The 25163-nt window shown below is 42.7% G+C and overlaps 1 protein-coding gene across 8 annotated transcripts in view; it reads right to left on the bottom strand.

Annotated features, from left to right (window-relative positions):
- Positions 1 to 25163, bottom strand: part of macf1b (microtubule actin crosslinking factor 1b) — a 40581-nt gene that overhangs the window by 7832 nt on the left and 7586 nt on the right. Inside the window, exons 1-32 of one of the 8 annotated variants that reach the window (XM_039806338.1) lie at positions 20960 to 21254; positions 19318 to 19467; positions 17272 to 18008; positions 17005 to 17061; positions 16717 to 16887; positions 15661 to 15827; positions 15392 to 15551; positions 15199 to 15283; positions 14517 to 14761; positions 12921 to 13040; positions 12659 to 12766; positions 12328 to 12546; positions 11754 to 11957; positions 11414 to 11645; positions 11047 to 11273; positions 10827 to 10949; positions 10629 to 10730; positions 10092 to 10193; positions 9754 to 9918; positions 9439 to 9594; positions 7541 to 7738; positions 6519 to 6647; positions 6221 to 6391; positions 5972 to 6127; positions 5676 to 5882; positions 5414 to 5533; positions 5155 to 5324; positions 4899 to 5058; positions 1763 to 1957; positions 1383 to 1508; positions 904 to 1047; positions 399 to 587 (exon numbers count right to left, since the gene is read on the bottom strand). In XM_039806338.1, the coding sequence (XP_039662272.1) occupies positions 399 to 587; positions 904 to 1047; positions 1383 to 1508; positions 1763 to 1957; positions 4899 to 5058; positions 5155 to 5324; positions 5414 to 5533; positions 5676 to 5882; positions 5972 to 6127; positions 6221 to 6391; positions 6519 to 6647; positions 7541 to 7738; positions 9439 to 9594; positions 9754 to 9918; positions 10092 to 10193; positions 10629 to 10730; positions 10827 to 10949; positions 11047 to 11273; positions 11414 to 11645; positions 11754 to 11957; positions 12328 to 12546; positions 12659 to 12766; positions 12921 to 13040; positions 14517 to 14761; positions 15199 to 15283; positions 15392 to 15551; positions 15661 to 15827; positions 16717 to 16887; positions 17005 to 17061; positions 17272 to 17928 (5265 nt within the window). In that variant the 5' untranslated portion in view covers positions 17929 to 18008; positions 19318 to 19467; positions 20960 to 21254. Of the gene's footprint in view, positions 1 to 398; positions 588 to 903; positions 1048 to 1382; positions 1509 to 1762; positions 1958 to 4898; positions 5059 to 5154; positions 5325 to 5413; positions 5534 to 5675; positions 5883 to 5971; positions 6128 to 6220; positions 6392 to 6518; positions 6648 to 7540; positions 7739 to 9438; positions 9595 to 9753; positions 9919 to 10091; positions 10194 to 10628; positions 10731 to 10826; positions 10950 to 11046; positions 11274 to 11413; positions 11646 to 11753; positions 11958 to 12327; positions 12547 to 12658; positions 12767 to 12920; positions 13041 to 14516; positions 14762 to 15198; positions 15284 to 15391; positions 15552 to 15660; positions 15828 to 16716; positions 16888 to 17004; positions 17062 to 17271; positions 18486 to 19317; positions 19468 to 20744; positions 20938 to 20959; positions 21255 to 25163 lie in introns of those variants that run through there. The other 7 variants (XM_039806337.1, XM_039806339.1, XM_039806340.1 and 4 more) reach the window with 7 other exon arrangements.

The raw sequence follows: 25163 nt of genomic DNA, 5'->3' as shown, positions 1-25163 counted from the left end.
AACCAATCACAACCGTCTTGAGCGGCGCTAAGTGCCAGACAAAGCCACTGTGCCGCTGCAAAATAGCCTCGGGAAGGAACTTGTTTTGGTGGAACGTGTACGTTCAAAAGTTGTTATAGTCGTGCAACAGAACACTCCGATTGGACAGATAGTCTAGCTAGCTGTCTGGATTTACCCTGCAGAGATCTGAGGAGCAGTTAACCATAGTCCTCAGAAATCCACCAGAGTTTAGAATGCCAACACAAAGAAAGCGTAAGGTAACGGGCATTTGGCCATAATGAGGAACATCCGGCAGAATTTCCGACATCACCAGAGCAATCCCTGAGATGAAACATCGTAAATATATAGACTAGTAAGATAGTAAAGTAGGTGGCTCATAGAACAGAGAAGAAGCATACTGTGTGCTGCTCTATCAGCTCTTGGTTCTGCTCTGTGGTCTCCGGCGGAGGCTCGTGGTCTCTGAGGTTGAGGGATTCCTCTGCTGAGGAGATCCAGTCCAGTAGCCTCTGGACTTCCTCTCTCTCTGCCTCCAGTGCTGCCAAGCTGGCCTGGATCTTCTGGCCCTGCTGCTGAGCCCAGGTCTGAACCTGACTCAGAAAACAAGGAGGGGGAGGTAGTTCTATTCAGATGCTGTCAAATGTGACCAAGAATTCTGATGGACTGCCACTTGATCACTTTAAGATTTTAAGATGCACATTTGTTGTGTATCGTGGTGTATGGCATTGTCTTATCTGCCAGCGCTAAATACATTTCTATTTTCCATTTTATGCAAATCTAATGGACAATAAAGTTATCTGAAATGTTTCACAGTTTATACATGGCTAAAGGTATTTAAACAGTGACTCTCTGTCTTGTGACTCTAACTGATAGAAACTAATAGATTAGTTTGGAAAAAGCCCTCACCTCCTCATAGCGGGTCTTGGTGACACTAATCCAAGACTTTAGGGTGATTATGGAGTCTGGGTGACAGGAGGCCAGGATCTCCTCACCCAGACACTGGATGTTCTGTAACTCCATGACCTGAGCCTGCAGGGCACCCATTGATTCCTTTAGAGGGGGAGAAAAAAGGATTTATTTGTTTTATCCAATAAAACACAGATTCTCACGTAGGATGAGCCATTAGCATAACATTTTATGAATTTCAAAACACGTTGGTTTCTTTTCTTTTTCCTTTTCAGAAGTGTTAAACAGTTTGTGGCCGCAAGGTGATACTAATGGTCTTAGAGTGTCTGTCCATCAATCGGTTCAATGAGTTCAAGCATGAAAGTCTGCAAACATCGGCACCAACGTGTTGCTCTGTAGCAGGCCCTGACCTTTGACCTCCCCTGAAGCAAATTGTATTTTTCCTATAGGGAATGATAAAGTATCATGTTATTACTGACCTTGTGTTGTTTGTGGAAAGCAAGCAAGCCTTCCTCCTCCTCTGGTATCACTCCGTATTTCAGTATCCTCTCTGCTTCAGTGAGGCGCTCCATGAAGGAGTGGACGAGGCCATCAAACTTTTCAGCCTAACGAGAACAAAGACAAAGATTAAGATGAGAGTAGGGTTGACCCATAACCTTTTATTAATGGTCAGATATCAGCCAATCAACTGCTATCCATTCCTGATATCTTATATACATATTTTGTCCATGACCACAGCTACCTGCAACAAACTACGAGGGGACTTCCTAGTTAGAATTTTCCAGCCAGACACAATTCTACAGCTTCAGTCAGAACAAAAGCTCATTCACCCTTCACCTTCATTATGTGTGAGAACTACCTGCTGAAGCGCAGCCTCCAATCTGTCTTGCTTGCTGACCGACAGTTTGCACACCGCCTCCCAGCGGCCCTCCAGCTCATCCATCTGCTCCTGCAGCCAGTGAGCATCAGCGGTGCTGCTTCTGGTCAGATCCCTCACAGAGCGCTTCAGGGTCCTGATGCATCCAGCTCGCTTCCCTAACTCCTTTTGGAAGGCCTACGAGGGAGGACATTTGTTAAGAAACTGCAATTTCGCTACAAAACAGCAGTGTGAAGAAACGCATACAGACATACAGCAACTTAATATCAATAAATCATTACCAGGTTAATAATATAGTTTATAGCAGCTATGCCAAGGCATTAAAATGACTACAATTTGAATTCTCTAGCATGAATCCTGTTTCTATTGTAGATAGTGTTAAGATATCAGCTTATTGTCTTTAGGGAAGTGGGCGTGGTTAGCTGATGGACATGGCCAGACTGACACGTCACAAGAAGGGGCGTGTTTGTGTGATGCTGATTAATGGCGCGTTCATGCCACCTCGGAATAACAGGGACCGCCCCAGTGGTTACGTTGTTTTTCCGACTGGCAGCGTTCACATGGTCGGAATGCGTGTTCTTCTTCTTCTGTTACATTGGCATTTGGGATAACAATTTTTTGCATGACTGCCACCAACCGTTAGCCATAGCCTAGAGCATCAGGTGTGTGAAAACATGGAGGCCACAATAACAAAAGATGTGCTGCTGTTTTCTTACGCGAGCATCCAAACAGCACATGGACAGGTGTGTGTTTGTGTTATCTGCAGGACAACCAACGGGAAAGTACACAGATAATGTGTTGTTTTTTTATACATAGGCCTATTTATGAATACTTTTAAACATGTTATGTCTGTGCAAGTTTCTTGGCAGAGGCATTTGTCCACAATAAACAGTTTATTGTCATTGAAATATGTTCAGTGAACCAAAGTCGCCTACATCAAACGTCAGCTGTCAACAACGCGTCACCAACTGGGAAACTCAGTTAGCAAAATCTAGCCCGAGTTTCCCACCTCTGATTCCCACAGGAAGTGTCGTGAATGGTGACGTTTTCACTCGTAAAAATGTTTTTCCGATGTCCATGTTAGCCCAGGTAGGTGTGGAGATTAGAGCTGAAAATCTTTGCAGACGGGTTCGGTCGGGTTCTGTCTTAATTTCGGGCCGGGCTCGGGCTTTCGCTCCAGGTTGCGCTGTAAATGAGCGGACAGGTGATGCTTTTCGATTAGCGCAAAAATGGATGCTGAGGAGGTGAAACGGAGGCTGGCCTCTGGAAGACTTATTTTATTTCTTTGTTCCAACTTCCAAGTGGCCTATAGCCTAAGTTAGTCATGTATAAATTATGTAAAAAAAAATTATAAATGACTCAGTCTTGACAAAAGGCAAAAGACCTGTGTGCGTGCGCACATTTGAAAAATGTCGGGCTGTAAATGGGTTAGGGGGTTAGGGTTAAAAAGCTGTCAATCAAAATGTATTTGTTGTGCTCCAGACGAATATTGTCGGGCACGGGCCTTGTCGGGCCTAACTTTTAAGGGCCGATTACAGCTCTAGTGGGGATGAGATTCAGGTGGAGATTGTTTCCGGCGGGAAACAATTACAGAGGCGGCACGCTGACGGCTGCCAACCACACGCTTTCTACACAGAGAACACTATTGAAGACAAAGAGGCTGAGAGACTATTCTTGTTTTCCCACAACACGACTTTTGTAAATACACCTTTGTGTTTAAACCAATGTGGTTACTACATACACTGTGAAAAGATAGATGGACAACGCATCTCCACTTCCTCCCACTGTAAAAAAGTGAAGCCAAAATATCCCAGATACGGGCGTCGCCATCTTGTTATTCTGAAGGCAGAGTCTGCGCAGTAGTGATCGGGCGGTAGAGTCGCGGCACCAAAGTCACCCAGTCCCGCCTACCCGCCCCAACCAATCGCGAGTCAATCCCAACTGTCAATCATGACCTTTCACCCTGTTTCTATAGAATTAAATAACACATTAAAACCAAACCAGAAAAGTGAACACTTGAAAAAACATCAGCATGATAGGAGCTAGCTAAAGTGATCGAAACCATCTTTGGAATTTTTTTAATATAACGTGAACTTTGATTTTTTTAGTTGGCCCGTGTTCCATTCGCTTACATGGAGAGGGTGGAATTTATGACCTATTCTGAAGCCATCCACTAGGGGGCGATGGAGATGTTTTGGCTTCACTTACACAGTCGACGCATCAAACCCTGGTTTCAAGGTGCAGTAGGTAAGTAGCCTAGATATCTAGACGCACCCTAGCGGCAGCGAATTTAATTTGCAGCCAGGGGGGTCCAGGCACTCTCCGTTGGCTGAAAAAACCAAACTCTTGTCAGGCCAATCACATCGTGTATAGAGTCGGTGGGCGGGGCTTATGGCTGCTGCTGCTGGGAACAGCGGTCTTCTGGAAGACTAGGAGTTAAGCTTTTCTTTGAGAAAAGAACAACAAACGGCACAGAAATCATTCTAAGGAAAAGGAAGATGTGTTTTGTCGACCGGATACGGCAAAAGTTTAATCTATCAACTGTCTTCGCTACCTTCTTCGTTGCTCTGCCTGGTTGTAGCGCTATCCTATTACGTGCAGAGGGAATTTGAAAGACAACCGTTTATCCCGCCCCTCGGATTGAGCCCTGTCAATGGTGAGTTCCCAGAACCAACATCTTCATGTGGGTCTGGCTTGTCAGGCTAGTAGGTAAGACTTATAAAACTAACTTTCTGTCATATTTGCTGAAACTGACCCTATGTTTGAGTAGAACTACAAGAAGCAGGTTTTTTTTTTTTTTTAATCCGGCTCCTCTGGCTACATTTCTACAGCCTGTAGTGCAATTTGCAAATATCCACCGCTCCATGTTCAGATGCACCAATCAGGGCCGTCTAACTGTGTGTCAATCACTTCTCATGGACACACATTCATTCTCCCTTGTGGGGGGAGGGGCTTAGGAGACCGTTTTGGGCTTTAGCAGAAAAGGTGGGAGGGACTGAGAAGTTTTCGATGTTCAATTTTTTGGGCTAAGTCCTGGATCTTCACAATCCTACCTACAGCACCTTTAACATGGTTAATTATTGAGGCCACGCATATAAATGCATGCTAGGTATTGTACCTTGTGTTTGTCGATCAGGTTGTTGACCATTTCTTTGTCTCCACCAACAGGAACGTCCTCAGCCAGTTGGGGCTCCGCTCTATACAGCCAGTCATTTAGTGCCTGGAGAGCATCGGTGAATCTCCCTGAGAACAGCAGCGCTTCCTCCAGCTTGTGTTGTCTGAGAGAAGCAAACCACAATATTGGGTACATATAAAAGATCGTGATTTTAAAAGAATACTTGGTAGGAATTTGCATGTGTAATACAGTTCTATACCTCTCCATAGACTTGCCACTGATGGTGTCCCATGTATCTTTGAGCTCAGCCAGAAGATTTTCCACGTGCTGTCTATCGTGGCTGGTTTGAGCTCTTTCATGAAGGCCGCGTCCACTCTTCAGCGTAGCTTCGTACATGGGCCTCTTCGACCTCAGCAGTTTCTGGAACTCCTGATTACAAGACCGGAGATCAGTGAAGGCATATATTCATAAACACACAGCATACAACCAAGTTGCATTCATCATGATTCCTACTGCACCTTCTGTTCAGCCAGTTGCTGTTTAATCTCATCGTGGGACACAGCAATCTCTTTGTGCGTGTCTAATGTCTGCTCTACCTCCGTCATCCAGTCCAACAGCAGGCGCCACGATTCATTAAACTGAAATGTGAGAAATAAAGACATACATTAGAGATAGATACACATTTATACAAAAGTTCCTCCAAGTGGAACAAGTCACACTTAAAGTACATGTAAAGTTTGAGAAAGACGGAGAAGTGTTGGTGTTAATATAGTGGTATACCTGTTTGGCAGTCTTTTTGACCTCCTCCAGCGCCCTGCCTCTTTCTGAAGCGCGCTGCTGGAGCTTTTTGTGGCGATCCTGGACAGTCATGATTAGGTTATGAATGACATCACAGTCTTCCTTCCGGCTCAGTTCTATTAGTCTGCGGGCTGTGCTCTCCACTGTGGTCTTCTTCTCACCATAACCGTTCACCTCATTCACCAGTGTCTGTACAAATACATAAGTATTTCATGAAGCAAAAATTTCCAAATGTGTTATATAACTCTGGATAAAAAAAAAAAAAAAAAAAGACCTACTCTGTGGTCCTGTAGTTGAGTACAAACTTTGTCCAGAACAAAGCTGGGAGCAGGAAAAAGCCCGATGGACTCCTCACACTTGCTCATCTTAGTGAGAAGTTCCTGGACGTTACTGTGGAACTCCTTGGCCAGACTCAGTCCTTCTGTAAGCCTCGCCTGTGGGACCAGCACGACAATCAGATATAATGACATGCACCACATTAATGATATATCAGCAGGATGACGCAAAGCCACGAAGAGTTAAATAACCTTGCGCTCCTGGACTTTGCTGTAAACGGACGCCCATTTCTGTTCAAGAATAGATAAGCTGTGCTCGGTGCTCGATCCCCGCACAACTACGCTGCTCTCCAGCATCCTGAGGATGGCGTTCTTCACATCCGTGAAGGCGTGAAGCTTTGACTCCATCTCACTGCACAACTCCTTTTAAGGGGAAAAGAAGAAAGACAATCAGTTTTTAGGGAAGACATTCTTTTGTACTGGCTTACATGTACACATTTTTTATTTCTTGTTCTTTATTTGTACAGTAAAAAAGTCTGGTCTGTTTTACCAAATGTGCGTTGAGTCTCTCACTAGCAGAGTCCGGCATACCCCACATGGTTTTAGAGGAGGACAGTCTCAGGTCTGTGTTCTCCAGCCACTGCAGGAGATCCTGAATCTCCATTGTAACATCTTGTACCTGCAGTAAAAAAAAACCCCGAAAGAACGAATGAAACGTCTCCATGGTGATGTGGCTGTCACTCCACTGCAACCTCATTTATGGCACAATGTTTTATTACTGCATGTAACATCAATAGCCATCAACCTTTGTATTATATTTTATAAGTGGAACAATGACCAACTTAAAGATAATATTTGGTTATTACAATGCAGTTTCATCTGTAGATATGGTTTCAATTATTTCATTTTAAACTTTGCCTTCCGTTATCACAATAAAAGCAACCAGTTTCAATTTGGACTCGCCTCTACACATTTTAATGTTAACATACAATCACCATAAGAGGGCGCCATGGTACTCAATAATTAAACCTAAAATGCAGTACAGCTGAGGAAAAAAAAAAGAAAGAAAAAAATATATACAATATATATATATATATATATATATATATATATATATATATATATATATATATATATATATATATATATATATATATATATATATTAGGGCTGGGCGACATGGAGAAAATATCAAGATATTTTTGGCCTAATACCCCGATATTATTATTGTGACAATATTAGTAGGGTTGACTTGGTGCTTTCACAAAATTTTTAGAGATGAGATTTTTGAAAAATAATCAATCATGTGGACATAATGACTAAGTGGGTACAGGCAAATAATAGAACAGCTATAACAGCCTGGTAAGTTCAGAAAATTACGTCACTTTACTGTAATGCAGCCTTTCAAGCCAGGAAAAGACACCACTTATGATAGAACGATATCCAAAATCTTAGACGATATCTAGTCTCATATCACAGTATCGATATTTTTTTTGTATCAATCTTTCTATACTACTTTGTGACTTTTGTTGCAACTGTAACAAAATAACGGATCTGTTTTTCTCTCTTCACCTGACTCAGTCTGTTCTCTAACTCCAGCTGCCTGCGTTCAGTCTCACAGCGGACAAACTCCCAGCTGTCATTGAGTTGCTCCAGCCGAGACTGCAGACCATGCGGGCTGTCCCCGGACCCAACCTCCAGCAGCCCCCTGCCTGCCTGGTTCAGGGACTCCATCGTGCGAACATGGGACATGACATCATTACGCAAGACCTTGTAGGAGAAAGAAGCATAAAAGGAAGAGTGTGATTCAAACGTATCGCTTGGAGGTGTTAGGAGTGTTTTCTGGTCTGAGTTGTGTCCGGCAGTTCAGACAAAGACATGTACGTTTCTAGCAGTGTTGATAAAGTATGAATTAGAAGAAATAATATGTGAGGCACAGACACTGGTAAACACCATGGCGAACACTGTCAGGAGTCAGAAGTGTGTTAGTCATTCAAGGCTAAGGGCACTATTTTAACGATCTGAAACGCAAGTATCAAACGTGAAACGCAAGTAGCTTTGTGGGCGGATCTCGGGCGCTGTTGCTATTATACCGGCGGGATAAATGACTCTTGCGCCCGACGCAAATCTTAAATGGGTTGGTCTGAAGTAGCTAGGTGTGTGTCCTTAAGTCCTCTAATATTTCCTCATTTATGTCATCAACACATCCATGATTCATGGAAATGTTGTGTAAAACATAACAAGCCACAAAGAATGCTGCGACTTTTTGAGGACTGTACTGTAAAGTACCTCTTGACCTATCCAAACACCTGAAGTGCATTTTCAGTAATATTTTTCTTTTTTCACACTACATTATGGCCAATCATGCGCCCCTAAAATAGCATCTGAATAACGCGCCACTGACTTTAGACTAGCGCCACTGACTTTAGACCAGGTTTTTCCTGGTCAGTGGCGGAATTGTTTTCTGAAACTGCAAAATAGCACCAGGGAACTTTTGCGCCGGAACATGCCTCCTCTTTTCACTGAACCGCCCCCCGGGAGCGCAAATACATTCCCTAATTTACCGACGTGCGTCTGTGGAGGGAAAAGTCCGCTGTGCGTTGGGTGCAAAATAGGAATGATACATGCGTCGGTGTACAAAGGCAATTGCGCTGAGTGCAAGATAGGGCCCTTAGTGTTATCTAGCAGATAAGCCCACAGCTCTGTGAGAAAGTTAAGAGTTGCACACTGTTTTCTGAGACCTTCAAAGTCTGAAGAAGCTCGATTACACTTATTGTGCGTTGTTTTTGTCTTGTAATCGCGATTAGTAGCTCGAGTGTGACATCACATCCATGTCGAAAAAACGAATAACCGCGGGTTGTTGTGTTCTTTTTGTCACACAATACTACAAGTCGGAGAAAAGATGGATTTTTTTAAACATTTTTAGTAACATTTAGGATTTTATTCACCCAGTTATTGACATATTACACAAATATATTTCACAGTTTGATACATGAAAATTATGTTTTGATTAACGTTAGGCTACTGCTCTGCTTTCTGCTCAAGACTCGGCTTAAAGCCATTGTTGCCATATAGCAACCGAGCGTCTCTAGCCAATTCCAGCTCCACAAGCTACAAAATAACTAATTAGGCGGTATTTAACTCCTAATAAGACTGTAGCGACATGCCTATAGGTAGCAGTATACTGTGCTATGTGTACGACTTCTTCAGTAATTACAACAACGACAAAAGTGCTTAAAATTGTAGAAAACCACAATGTTTACTAAGTGTGATGCACGACGTAGCCATCTTTGAAAGTGAACTCTCGGGTCCTCTGAGTTCAGACGATTTGTCGAGTCGTATATACGACCTCGTGGCGTTCTTTTTGCAACTTCCGGTTCGTAACTCCGGAAAACGACTCGTAGATCGACTTCGGTGGACAAAAAGAACGCACCATTAGTATATCAAATTGTATTCAGGCCATCACCAACCTTGTGTTTGGCCAGCTCTATTTCACAGGCCTGCAGGTCGATGCTGATTGGCCGGCTGCCCTGCAGTTGCTCAGCAGTCCAGGAAAGCCATGTGTGCAGCTCGTCCAGCGTGTTTTGGAACTGACCCAGACCCAGCAGAGCACACTCCAGCTGATGCTGATGTCACCACAGGAAACAAAGTAAAATATATAGTTTTACTTCATACAGTCTTCCAGCTAAATATATAGTTTTACTTCATACAGTCTTCCAGCTAAATGTAGTTTGTTGTTGAATAATACTACATATAATACTTAATATCTGCCTGCATATTCTCACCTGTCTGCTGACAGTCTCTGACTCCAAGCTGTCCCAGCGCTGTCTGAAGTCACACAGCGGTGAGACGGAGCCCGGGCGCTCCGAGCCTGCAGACAGCCGGCACACAAAGCGATGGTTCAGGCTTTCAATCTCGATTTTCTTCTGGTAAAGTTCACGCTTAAATTCCTGAGGGAAAGGATAAAGAAATAATATTATGTTTGGATATTAGCTGTCATGACTGATGTGTTTTCAGTTATAATAAAACACGTATAGCCAAAAGCACAGTCTCTGTATAATATGAGACCAAGAAACATATTGAGAAAAACTTTGTATGCGTGTTATTCAGCATATAAACTCACCTTGAGGTCGCGTAGCTGCTCTTTGACGGATTCCAGGTCAGTTCCTACCAGGAACTCTTCAGTAGACCTCAGCTCAGCTGACTTCAACCACTCGAAAAGACCCTATTAGCAGAACAATAACAGAGTGGGCATTAAAGCACAATAAATGATATACTGTTCCGACACTCAGTCCTGATTTCTTGCTGAATTGTGTGATTTTAACAGCAAAGAAATGTCTGCCAACTGCCAAACGCGTAACCCTGTTGGTATATACAGCTGGACACATTTCACACAGTTTTCTTTAGATACTGTCTCGCACAGTTTGCACCATTACACTCATCTGCCTTTGGCAGAGGACCACACAATGTGTCAGTCACTCAAAAGTAAAGCTACAGGGAGTAGTCTGGACTTTGCTATTGTAACAGAATAAAAGACTTTGTCTTTGGCAGGGTGCCATAACACTGCTTAAGTCAAGCAGGGGTGGCCAAAGTGTCCTTTTTGATATGGCTATATACTGATACTGAGCTTGGGAAGATTTGTTATTATATGGAAACCCACCTGCATAGTGTCTTGATAATGTAGTGCCAACTGCAAGGACTCCTCCAGCTTTTTGTGACATTCGCTCCACAGTTTACTCAAGTTGTTCCACGTGCAATAAAGCTTCAAGACATCAAACATACAAGGTTTTTAGTTTGTTAACACAACACCATAAGTAAAAAAATGATTTCATGTCAAATGATAAAATGTATTTCATACTTCATCCAGGCTCTTCGTGACATCTGGTTTGTCTGTATCGCCACATGCTGACATCAGATCCATTCCCAAAACACCAAGGGTGTCCAGATCTCCCTGTAAACTATCAATATCCTCCCTGAGTGTCTATAAGTTGAAAGGATGGAAAAGGTTACACGGTGTCTTTTTTTTAATAACATTGTGGATTCTTATACATGACTCCTTAAAGAGCTTCCAGACAAACCTGCATGGTTTCAAGGCTCTGGCGGATTGTTTCGGAATCTGTCCGACTAGCATTGAGATCCAAAACTGCCTGCTGAGCGTCATTGAGAGCAGCCGTGACATCGCTGACATCGCTCCAGAACTTCAAGGCAAGATCCAAGAGTTTGAGTAGCCAGCTTTCCCTCTCCTGGGCCTGAGTATGTGTCTCATCCCACAGCTGGGACAGACCGGACACTTGTTCCTGGATTGCTAAAATCACAAGGATATAACAGGGATATTGCTTAGAATTAATCATTTTCCCACAGTAGCATTGCTACGTGTAGCCCTGTGTGTACTAGGACAGTATCATATCTGCAGCTTATGCAAATAATATAATTTCTCAGTTTCACCTGTGCCGACAGATCCATCACCAGCTGCCTGCGTGTTAGCCAGCAGTTCATCTGCCTGTGTTTTGACACTGCTAAGGCCCAGCATCAGCTTGGATAGCTCGGCCAGGGTGTGCTTATTGTCCTGCAGCTGCTCCTGGATCCTTGGGGTGAGGCCTTGAAGAGAGGTGGGGGTCTGTAATCGACTGTGCAGGCGGTCAAGACTCTCTCTGATAAGGATCATCCTCTCGTTCAACTATAGACACAAGAAAAGATATGGAGTTGTGTGCTTGTGTGAATTTGCGATACATTGCAAAGTGTAGGGCTATTTATAGAATGTCCTGCGTTATCCAAGCATTCTTACCTGAGTGAATCGAGGCAACGACTCCTCGAGTAGATTAGCAGTCTCTCTGACCCGGTCTCTGATGACTCTATGCTGCTCCTCGGTCTCTGAAGCCTTTCGACAGAACTCATCCCCCTGAATGGGGTTCAGTTCTGACAAGCGTTTTGCCAGAGAGCATAAGCGTGCAATCAAGGGTCTGTGTTCTGCTATAGACTCCCTCAGACCCTTGGCAAAAGAAAGATGCAAATAAAGGTTTAGTAACAATGCAGAGAGCAGAATTTATTTTAAGAAAGAACCTAATTCGAGTTTAATCCCTACAATGGGTAGAGGAAGTTTGAAAAAAAAAAGAAATTACTTTTCATGGCATACTTGACAAAACTGTAATACCATTATAGTGCACAGGTAGAAAGGTAACCCTGTCAGGAGGTAGATTACATTAATGAACCGTACTCGAACAGAACAGCTCATTCACCTAGAGGAAAATAGTGTCCGACTGTGAAGTATTAAAGGACGTCTTTGTTGAACTGGACAAAAAAATGAATGGGTAAAAAAAGAAAAGCTGGCACTCTAATGTAGAGAGGCAGGTTTCTTCTACCTGTAAGAGGTCCTGTTGTTCCCGAAATGCCTCATAGCTAATTGTGCTCAGGGAGAGCTGGCCAATTAGGGTTTGAGTTTCTTCAAGCCAGGGCGAAACCTCAGCGTGGCCCTCTGAGAACTGGAGAAGAAGCGACTGAGCGTGCTCAAGCTGCAGGACCACATGGGAATTGGTGGCAGAGGTGGTGTTGCATTGTTCCTGTAAGGCCTCTAGTGGGGTCTGCACGGAGAGGTGACAGTAAAAGAAATCCATTTGAAATGTTAACACCTTGAAAGTACATTTGTTTACATTATCAGTGAATTAGTCGAGTGAAATGAAGCGTGTAGAATACCTGCAAATCGACTGTTTCTCCTTCATCACTGTATGTCAGCAAGATTTCAGCGATCTTCGCCATCTTCTCAATGTTGAACCTGTGTTGGAGAATCTCCACTGCCAAAATCTATTCAGGAGATAATACACTCAAATTATATTCACTTACCAAACATAATTGAAATTAATTTTTAAAATTTTAAATCTGCACACCTTAGAAATTACAGATAACACAAACTTGTACTTGTTTTCTTTAATTCAAAGTGGGAAATATATGCCCCGACCTTCTGTTCATAGAGTTGTTCTGCTATCAGTTTTGGATCCAGATGAATGGTTTTCAGCTTTTCAAGACTCAGCGCTGTGTCTCTGAACCAAGCCATCTCTTTCACCACTGCCTGTTCCAGCTGATGAGAATATACATTTTTTGTTAGCATAGCATTATTACTGTAACATATAATGTATAACACAATCATATACAATATTATAATTGAAACATGACAACATTATTCTGAAATCTAACACCACTTGGCAGCACATACTGGCAGTAGTATCATTCTAGGTTATAATTAAATATAAATAAAAATTAAAGCAAACAATATGTTTCAGGTTTAAAGACAGTTCTTGAATATTAATGAATGAATGAACTTATAGAACTTAAATATAAACTTAAGTATAAGTGTGTATAAAAACAGCAAGTAAACACATACACAACAACAAATTCATGAAAGTACGTAGAGAATACATAAAGTGAAACAGGCCATATCGAAATAATTGAAGAATTACATTAAATGTTTTTAAGACAAAAATATTTAAGATACAAATATAAATATTATGAGCCGAGTATATAGAAATATCAAGATATAAGCAGTAAAACAATGCTTGGAAATGTACAAAAAATAATACAATTGTAACCAAATAAGTAATAGCTTGAAAGTTATTCTATGAAGCATTCACCTTATATAAGGCCTTTTTCAGACAATCTGACTTATCAAAGCAGGAAAAGCACAGGAGTAACTAATCACACTAATGATGGCTCCACTTGTATTTACATAATTAATTACACCTGTGTTTTTCCTGCGATGAAATGTCAAAATATCTGTCATGATAACATTAGATTCTTTACAGCGGAATTACAAATGAACAACCATGGAGTCCACTAATGTTAAGTTGGATATAGAAATTAGATAATAGTAATCTACTGGTTTGGCTAGTTCAGTAACATTGTAATTCCTTGTCTGATAATAAGAAATGTATCTCTTACTCTGGAAAAAAAGTTACTTGCTAGCTTCACTAGTCAGCAGAGTTCACTTAAATTGAACTTTTCATATCAAGCTAGGTACCTAACGTTAACGTTAGCTATCCTAGCATTTAGCATTAATTTTATTTACCAGAGCAAAGGCTTTGCAGAATTGTTGTAAACATATCTTGAGTTTCTTTGCTAAGTTTAACTGGTAGCTAGCTAGCTACCAAAGCAAACAAAAGTGAGTTTATTCTAGTGAAAAAAAACTCACACTTTGGAAGCTAGCAAGCTCCTCCTTAGAACTGATATTGAAAGTTAATGTTAGCTTTCACAAAGTTTGTGCTACCCATAAATGAATCGATTTTAAAATCAACGAGACCATAATTTAAAAAAAATTAACATCATTCTGAAATGCAGAAGACTTAAAACTAGCGATTGAGACCATAAACTCATTATGGAAATGTTTACTGAGGTAATAAATCAAGTGAGAAGTGGGTCACTTTCTCATAGACTTCTACAGAAACCGACCTCCTTTTGCAACTGCACGTGCCGCCCCCTGCTGGAATTCAGATAGAATGCAGGTTTAAGGCACTTTCCGCATTTGTCCATTAATATTAACAGTCTATGGTGGGAACATTACCCTCTGTCTCTCAGCTGCACATAGTACTGCATCTCCCGCATGTGTCTGCGCTCCTGCTGCCCCCAGGAGCTCCCTCTCGATGCGGCCCAGCCACAAATGGAGGTCCTCCTGGCTGGAGGTGCAGCGACTGGAGGCCTCCAGGGCCTGCTCCAGCCTCTGCAGCACGTCCAGACTGCTTAGACTCAGCACAGAGCAACGGATACGCAGAGCATCCATCTTCTCCTGCACCAGCTGAGCTTCCTCCTCTGAAACCGAGGACAAATCACAAATAATCAGCAGTCATAGGGTAAGTAAATATATTTTTGCAGACATTGATTGTCAATTATAAAAATCCGCTTTCTTTTAAAGATTGATAGAATGTGCTTTTTATTTACTGACATATATATATATTGTGGTATTGATCAACAGAATTGATTCACTATATCTATTGGAAATTGATCTGGATATATTATAGCATACTGTTTTGACATTTTAATCAGATTCCACACAATAACCAAATGCCGGAGTATGTATTCATATTATTACCATTAGATTTAAACATTTGCAGGGAAATGATTTGCTGATGCTACTGGCAGTTTTAGAACAAAATATTAGTATTGATATTTAAAAAAAATATTGATCCAACCTCAATGACCATACAATGCCAATAAGGTTTGATCTTATTGTATGTAGAAAACACTACCTGAAATTGCTTCCATCAGATCATGTCCTGACTTTTGTATTTTCCCTAGCTCAGCTGTTTTGACTTGAATCTCTTCAACAACGGCCTAAAAGAAAGTGAACACATGTCAAAGTTATAATTCTCGACTCAAACTGCGTAATGCACATTTGCTATACTGTACATGCAGTTGAACCATACAAGGTAGATTTCCAACCTTGGCCTTATCTGTAGCCTCTGAGAGATGCAGCATCGCTCTCTCTGCATTCCGTAGTTCAGCTAGGGTCTGTTCCACAGATATGAGCCACTGCTGCAAGCTGTCTACTCCTTCCTGGAAGAGCTGGGCCCTGGGCAGAAGGAGCTCCAGACTCGCTCTCCTACCAACAACAAAATGCCCACTGATTGTTACCATCGGTGAGAAAAAATTGTATCATGCAGTAAGCCTTGCCAAATGTAAGTGTGGCATTGCCAGTAAAGGTAGCTGACCTTTGCTCTGCCCCCAGCTGTAAGGCCTCCCACTTCTGTTTGAGAGCGGAGAGCTTGACCTTTTCCTGCTCCCCTTCCTGTCCTGGGTGGGCCTCCACAAGCCGAGGGCCCTCATAAAACAAGGAGTCCATACTACGCCTTCGGTCTGTTAGGAGGCGCTGCAGGAGCTGTAAAACAACAGAATACGCTCAGGTAAAGCCATACTTCATGAAATCAAAAATGGTTTATTATAGATTGAGGAGTCTATAAAATGTACCTCTATTTGACAGTGATAAATATTCCAAAGCACTCACAAACAATCTTCTGTATTAAATCAAATCAGTTCTTATCACGTGTGGCATGTGGCTCAGAGTGTAGAGGGTCGCCCCTCAACCACAAGATTGGCAGTTCGAGCCCGGCCTCCTCCGGCCACATGTCAAAGTGTCCTTGAGCAAGACACTGAACCCCAAGTTGCTCCCTGGGTGCTGTATGTGTATGTATCCTAATGCTTAGGATGGGTTAAATGCAGAGATTTAATCTCACTACATTGTACTGCAGTTTTATGTGACGAATAAGAATACAGTTTCTGTTTTTTTATTACTACAAAACAGGTTTACCTTATATTTAATACCATTATGTTTTAATTTCAGAGAAATCACATTGCTTCCAGTAAGAATGAATATTTATCAAAGCCCCATTCTTGTTTTCTCTGCCTTTGGATCAGTGTGGAAGAAGCCCTGTCTCGTGTGTCAAGCTTACATTGTCAAGAGGCAGGCATGTTTCACCTCATCCAAAGAGCTCACAATGGGTGTGATTACAGCTGAAAGGTGAGAGACTTTCCTGCCCCAGGAAATGTTCACAAAGACTTACTGAAGCTCTTTGTGGTTATGAATGCCACCCATTCACCACTGGATAGCACAGAATGTAGGTTATAAAGGAAGCAGTTGAGCATTTTCATGACCTCAGCACACTTTTCTATAGGTAAACCTGTCAGGTGTATTCCCACTACTAAATAAAAACTCCAAATGTGTTTTTTTTTTTGGAACAAAAGATATGGTGATATTGGTGATAACAGACCTTTTGTTCTTGGAGCTGTGCTTTCACTACTTTGACCTCTGAGGATGGGGGTTTCTGATTGGCTGTGAGCTCCTCTATCTCACTGACCCACGTGAGCAAAGCTTCCAGGTTTTGGAGAAATGTCTCAGAATCTGTAGACACATCCCTCAGTGCCAGGGAAGATCTCGTTCCCTTGAGAAAGACCATGACAAAGTATTAGCTGAAGTATGAATGAATGAAAATTCTGTCATCAGAGGTGAAACATGACAAGTTTTACTGCAGCACACGGAGAAAAAAAGTTAAAGGTACCCTCCATCTATCCAGGCTGGAATCCTGGTCTGAGCTTGAGTGTCCATCACTTTGGAGCTGCGAATTAAAGACAGTCGACATTTCATAAAGTCACTGTTTTAAAAAGACCCACCACGATGTTATAGAGACAAGAAAGACAAACTTTTAAAGAGAGTCTAGATGGGAATTGTTATTAATAAATCATTTTAAGTTCAGATGAGAAGAGGAAAGGATGAAATGGAGGACAGGTGAGATTTGTCGTGTTTGAAAGTTGGTGTTTTTATCAACCTCAGCGAGTTCCTCGGCGACCCCATTCAGGACTCTAACAGTTCTGGTGACTACGGGGTCCCCTCCTTTATCTCCAGACGGATACTCTGTCACTTCCACAATTTCGGTTACAGTTGTTTCCGTCACCTCCGTCACCTCTGTAACCTCACGTGATCCCAGAGTCTTCCAGGACCAGGGGCTTCCTTCTCTGGAGTCTCTCCTATGGAAGCTGGCCCTCCTCTCTGCTGAGCACATGTCCGGGTGAGCCAAGGGGGATCTGGTAAACTCTGGAGGCACTGTTCTCCTTGTCAGTGTCCCATTTCGGGATGTTTTTATCGGGGAAGGGCTGTTGTGCCAGGCATTATCCAGAGTACTGGTGCTCCTGATTGTGGATGCAGGAGAGCTGCGGAGGGGTTTGTCTGAAACGGGAGTATAAGCTCCCTCCTCCCTCTTCTGATCAATTTCCTGTGCCTCCTTGTCTCTCTCCACCTCTCCTTCCTTGTTTGCATCCTCGCTTGCTTTGTTGTGGACAGCAACTTCTGGTTTGGCCTCCCCATGTTGCTCCGGGGGCTGCCACTCTCTTCGCCGTTGGTAGCACTCCTTCAGGAAGTCCTCATCTGACCTTACATGCTTGGACTTCTGGCCCAGGCAGCTGGGCCGGCTGATGAGGTTACCCATAATCCTTCAGCCCCAAGGCTAGTGAGGTAATAGGTGAGGTAAGGCCCCTCGGCCATGCATGCGGAAGATCCTTCAGCTACCTAAAATAAGACAAGGGGGGCTCTGGGTCATCATGCAGTGAACAAGTGTTGATAGTGTAAAACAACATAAAAATTATACCACTGATTTTTTTAGTATTGCTTGCCACAGCTTACATCGTCTCTCACATCCTTTATTTGCTACATTTTTGTGTGATGTTGCCCTTTTCTTGGCACTGAAAGACCAGCGGGAACTACAGCAGAGATACTTGGCCTGGATATTCCCTGTCCCTTTGTCTTCCTTTAGACCACATACACACATGCTCCCCATCTATCTCACATCACCAAATGAAATTTTCTGGGCTTAGAAATCAATGTGACAGGCTTGTCGAGGATCCCACTGTTGAGCCTGGCACGCTAAACCAGTGGCAACCGGCCAGCTCTTTCCCTAACTCGGCCTGGACCAGCCCTGGGAAACCCGTTAAGGATCTGATCAAATATGACAGCCATAAAAAGGCAGACATCGCCTCATTTCTCAGGGGTGACAATAACGGGGGATGGCATGGAGGCAATGGGGGGTAGATAGGAAAACAGCAGCAATCAACAGTATACCTTAGTGTGCAGTATAAAGTGATGGTGTTTTTATGGAGAAAAGCTCAAATGAATGCTATTCCATAATGATTACCAAGGGGAGCTTGTAGGATACAGGGCTTTCCTCTCACTACTACATCACTGAATTACGCTTTTGAATCCAACCGTGATGTCAGATGTCAACATATTGTTTGACCAAAATTAGTACATTACTGAAAAGACTCATTGGCAGTGACAATTTCAAACTGTGTCAGCCCGCCTGCTTCCCCCTCAGCTCAGTGCCTTCATTGTTTTGACAGAAGGGTTAAAGGTGAAAGCAATTATCTTGGTCTAGAGGAGCTGAGGTGAGCCCATCAGGAGATCACAGGGAGGGTTCCTGTCGAGGCCGGGTCCTCCTTCTGAGGCGGGGTTGGACTGCTCCACTCAGAATCATACAGGTCACCTCAGGTCATGCTAAAGATCTGTGGGGGGGGTCCAATATGGGTCAACAAAGGGGAAATTGGGATGTCGTATGGGTACAGTAGGCAAACAGAACTATGCTGAATATGCAGCTCTCTTATCTTTGCCAGAGGATATACACAAAGACAGTCGGCCGCTAAGTAGAACTTTGCATTGTGCTGCTGTCGAGATCCACCCCATGTTTGAATCAAATCTCATTTGTGCGTCTCACAAACATGAATCTTATTATAATAAAGATACATCACGGCTTTTAACTAAATGAGAATCTTAAAAATGACCTAGTTGGATATGATGGCTCCATGTGCATTAGTCTAGTAATTACCTACATCATGTATGTCTCTGCAGAGCAGATGATGCAGTCAATGGATCCACGGGGGAGAACACAGTCGGATCAGAGAGTGGTGCCCAGACAAAGACCCAGCCTCAAGATCAATGATTACCCAGTTAGCTCAGATCACTGCCCAGCGGTCTCCTGAGGAGGGCAGAGAGAGTGTCTGTTGCCGTGTTCATATGGGTTAACAATTCAAGAGAGAGGGTGTGCCGTGTCTGGTTACTGCAGCACATGTGTGGTCGTTTGCTAAATTACACAGTTGCCTGTTCAGTGATCTTGCAGCAACGTATGTGAGGATATGCTGAGTAGTCTCATTAGAGTGAGCAGAAATGACTACCGGGGATATGTTATAAACATAAATATGCAAATATATTGTTTTTCTATATCTACTAGACTGGGCAACACGCTGATATACAACATACTTTTTTAATAAAAGGCATTTTAATCATTTTGTAGCCCTCACATATAATAATATACTTTAATAATACCATGATCTACATTATTCTACAATCAAAGCAAACCAGAGACACCCTCTCAAAATGCCTTAAGCCGGTATCTGATATGCACTTCACTTTCTAGCATTATACTATTGATACTAGAAGGAGAACCAGGGAACCAGAGAACCACTCCACCATTTAACTCATATTGCGGATGACCTGCCCATCCCATTACTTAACCTATTTGGAAATGGCCCTTAATTCAGACAGCCCTTTCTTTGCTCTCAACAGTGATTTATGATACATGACCGCAGTCAATTTCCTAATGAATTTGATTACAAACATAGTATAGCTGCTTCGCAATGCAAAACAAAATATGAAAGAAATAAATCCTAATATTATCGTTTCCAGATACTTCGGTTTTACATTTCATGTGTAATTCTTATCTAAATCTCAATATGGGAGATGCGTATGTGCATGTATTGAAAGTCTTGTTTGTTTTTTGTTTGTATTGCATCGAGTGTTCCATTTACATGACACAAGAAGCATTGTATGGGTGTATTTGTAATTAGTAGCAGAACAATAATCATCAATCACAACAGCAGAGCCCTATAATATTGTGTGTCTGTTATGTGTCTGCCTCTGTTAAGGGAGGTCCTGGAGTAGTAATCATGGTAGTGGTCCCTAATCAAGGATGGCAGCTGTGCATTCACCCATGAGACTCATAACATTTTAAGGTGGATATTGTACAAGGTCACATGCTTCTCTCGAAGACAGCCCTCTAAACATGCAACACAAAGCTACTGTATGTAATCTAATGTCAGCATGGCTTTGGCAAAAATTCAATAGTTATAGAAAGTGGCCAAGTCGACTGAGATATGTTAAAATGTTGATCAGTATTCTGCATCCTTTCATGAAATCCAGGCAGCTAAGAGACTGTTTACAAAGAACAAACTGTTGAACTGAATAAAATATACTTACACCAGAATGATCCATTCACACTGATGTTGTCTCTACTGGAATATTTCATTGCCTGCCACACTTTGGTTAGAATAAGTGAAGAAAATCCTGCAGTCACAACTAATTTAATGTCACATGGCTCCCTCAATAACAAAGTCCAAAAGCAAACTCTCTGTTAGCCAATCCTGGGTTACTGGCAGTTTTGGCGGTTTGAAGCTTACGTTAACCACACTTACCCTGAAGCACAGTTGAGCCAAACAGCCTGAGTAAAGGAATCCAGCAAGTCCTCAATCACCATTCAAAAAGGAGAGAGAAAAAAAAAAAAATCCGGCTTTGTTTGAGCATCCTTTGAATGGCCTCCCGGCTCCAACATCCCAAAAATGAACACTCCACACATACACATGCATACTCCGTCCACAAACCTCAATCTAGTACACTCATTTACACATACAAACACACTTTCTAAACACACTCACACATGCCCTGATAACTCCTGCTTTTCCGTTGCCCACAGACACAGGCAAACAATGTCCTCCTCTCCCCTCACAGTGCACCCCTCCCCTCCCCTTACTTCACTTCTCCTCCCACCAGCTCTGCTCCTCTCCCTTTCTTCTTTGTTGTGGGAGCTGTGATAGAGGAATTCCTTCCTTGTGTTATAGCCGATGGGATAGTGCGCCCAGATGGAGACAATGTATTCCAACGGCTCAGTTGAACTCCCACAGTTCCCAGCCAAGTGCAGTTTTCACATTGAGGTCAGATTGAGCCGGTTCCATTTAACGGGAAGGCGATGGCATTCTCACCAGCGCTGCTGCTGCTCAGGTTGCTCCTGTACCAGGCAGCGAGGCGGCAAAGTGCCCCCTTTACCTTCTCCAGGCTTTTTCTCTCACTCTCTCCCCCTTCTCATCCAACAAAGCCCCTCCTCTGGGTCTGACTGTGGCTCAGAAACTCCATGCTGCTTCTGCTTGAAAAATGGAATGGGTGGGGGGCAAAAAAAGGAGAGTTTTCTAAAGACCCCTGGGCCGCCCTCGGAACATTCACATGTTAAGTGACAGCTGCCTCCGTCCATTCCCTCTCTGGATGGCGAGGGAGAGAAGTGCAGGCTACAAAAGAAGGGACCCACACCCACCCTGCTACCCACCCACTCACACATTCACCCCCAACCCCATTGCAGTCCCCCCTTCCCCATTCAGAGTCAGTGCAGCAGTCTCCACAGCAGCAACAAAGACGACTAATTACTGTAAAACATCTCAGATTACTTTTCAACTCAGTTCCAGCCATTGCAAACCCAGCCCATAAACAAAGAGGCTGGAAGCAAACACACAAAATAGCGCAATGGGAAGATAATACAGAGTCTTTTCTCTGCTTTTGGCATGGGAAAGCAAAGGAAGGACCCCTATGGAGAAATTCTATCATGCCCTATTTCAATAAGTCACAATATTTGCCTTAGAAATTCAGAACACCAAGCATACTGCATGCAAACACCATTAGAGCAACATTCACTGGTGTACACTAGTTTTAATACACCAGAAATATCTTTCTGGAAATGATGTAGCGTGCAGGTGCACCAAAACCCAACAGAAGCATGCATACAGGTGACTGTGTCACAAAGAGTGTTAATGCCCCAAATCCTGCCCTCTTTAGTCATTTCCTTCTGTCTTTCTCCAGCCAACCAAATAATCAACTAATTGACTGATCCACCAACTGCGTGCATCCATGTCCAGTACACACACCCACACACTCTCTCATACAGTCTCGCCAATAAACACACACACACACACGCGCACGCACACACGCATCTGCATGCATGCAAGGCTGCCACTCAGCCTTCTCTCTAATCCATGAGGTCACTTAAAGGAGTTAAAGGAGAACGCATCTGAAGGACCATACCATTGACTCTTCAATAAACAATCACATATAGTTCACATTTTTATGCTATATCGTTTTACATCAAATACATCCTGTGCCTGTATTTAATCTCTCAGCAGTGCAGTCAGAAACGATAATATCTTCTATGAGGAGGAGATATGTTCATGTGCCTTTCTGCTTGCATTCCCCTGTGCAATGTGTAGTATATCACCTCAGAAAATATATAATCAATACCACTCGCTCCAGTGTAAAGTGCCTTCTGTGTTACATGTGAGTGGAAATGTCTTTGAACCTGTCAATGCAAACTTGGTTTATTCAGCAAAAGATGTGTGCACAATCCTGATTAAATTGGTTTGGGCCACAGGATCATGTATGGCAATGTAACCATTAACAAAGACTTAAGTCCAGTATATTCTGCAAGAGCTCCATGCAGGGTTTATGCCTTTCAGAAAATAACAGTAATAAGTAATATAACAATAAGTAATAATAGTTAAATTAAGTTTTGTTGGTAAAGACAATGGAATTTTGAAGGTTGTGTCACTAAACAACACAAAGACAGCCATGCTAGTTCTTAGGCACAGTGGTGATCTGAGCTAAATGCTAACATGCAGATCTTTAGCAGTGATATTTACCATGTTCACCATCTTAGTTTAGTCCTTAATTAGCATGCTAACATTTGTTATTTAGCATCAAACACAATGTACAGCTGATGGGAATGTCATTCGATTCGCATGTACTCTACTGCATTGGGTCATAAATCAAGGTATTGGGGAAATTCAAATTTAGGCCCATAGTCAGAATATTTTCTTGAGGGACCTTGAACATCTGTCGCAAAGCAACGTGATATCATGACTCCGCGTAAACATACACACCACTTTCCTAAAGCAAAGTGGCGTGTTATACAGCGGACAGCAGTCTGCAAAGTCACAGCGTAAGCATACACTCCACGTGGCACTTTCTAAAGCCACGTGGCGTCTTATCGCGAGGCCACGTGTTATCGCGAGGCTACGGTTGGGTTTAGGAACGTCACACGCGGGTTGGGTTTAGGAAAAGAAGAACTGGTTGGTATTAGGAAAAGAAGAACGGGGTTGGGTTTAGGAAACGTCACACGCGGGTTGGGTTTAGGAAAAGAAGAACGGGGTTGGGTTTAGGAAACGTCACACGCGGGTTGGGTTTAGGAAAAGAAGAACGGGGTTGGGTTTAGGAAACGTCACACGCGGGTTGGGTTAAGGAAAAGAAGAACGGGGTTGGGTTTAGGAAACGTCACACGCGGGTTGGGTTAAGGAAAAGAAGAACTGGTTGGTATTAGGAAAAGAAGAACAGGGTTGGGTTTAGGAAACGTCACACGCGGGTTGGGTTTAGGAAAAGAAGAACTGGTTGGTATTAGAGGGGGGGGGGGGGGGAGAAATAAAAAAAAAAGTTGGGGGGGGGGGGGGGTTAAAAAAAAAAATTTTTGTTTAAAAAAAAAGGGGGGGGGGTTAAGGGGGGGGGGGGGAAAAAAAAATTGAAAAAAAAAAAGGGGTTGGGTTTAGGAAACGTCCACGTAGCACTTTCTAAAGCCACGTGGCGTGTTATCGCGAGGCCACGTGTTATCACGAAGCTACGGTTGGGTTTAGGAACGTCACACGTGGGTTGGGTTTAGGAAAAGGAGAACTGGTTGGTATTAGGAAAAGAAGAACGGGGTTGGGTTTAGGAAACGTCACACGCGGGTTGGGTTTCGGAAAAGAAGAACGGGGTTGGGTTTAGGAAACGTCACACGCGGGTTGGGTTTAGGAAAAGAAGAACTGGTTGGGTTTAGGAAAACAACAAACATTGAAAGGAAAACTCACACGCAGGACACAAAGTCACACGCAGGACTTGATCCCTGCTCTCCTGGGTAAAAGTCACCCTTTCACACTACTTGCTACGGCATCAATTCACATGCAATCGCAAGGTAATGTAAGTCAATGGAGGCCAAACGGCTTTGATAAACACGCTAAAAACGAGTATGCGTCTTGATAACACGCCAATAATGGCATATACGAATTGGCATGTCATACATACGCCACTTCATGATATCAGTCTGAGCAAAGTGGTTGATCCTCTGGGGACCACAAATGTATGAACAAAGTTTGTATGACAACCCATCCAATAGTTATTTAGATATTTCAGTCTGGATCATAATGCCTACCCTACAAACATGCTGCTATTGTTACAAAACAATCATAAAACAAGGCACTTTTTCTTAGTCAGTTGAATGTGGATGTGATGAGGCTTAGCTATGATTAGTCAAAGTTAAGATTTTAATAATTACATGTGGGTGTTGAGAACATTTTCTACCAGTTGTCACACAAAGCGCCCAACTAATAATTAAAAAAAATCAATCAATATTACCTATTTTAAAACAGTATAATTTTAGTGTCCCTGTTCATTCAATAACATTCAAAACCTCAATGAATTGGCACTAAGGATACTGCTGCTGGTGAAAATAGGCTATTAATGTTGCTTTGAAGCTGATTCAGGTTTTCAGAGCTATCCTCTGCTCCTTACATTACTGTCCCATTTTTTACCCCCACCCTCCTCCAGCCTTAATTC

This window comes from Perca fluviatilis, chromosome 7 (assembly GCF_010015445.1).
Source record: "Perca fluviatilis chromosome 7, GENO_Pfluv_1.0, whole genome shotgun sequence".
NCBI lineage: Eukaryota > Metazoa > Chordata > Actinopteri > Perciformes > Percidae > Perca > Perca fluviatilis.
This window is presented reverse-complemented; position numbering and strand designations above follow the sequence as displayed.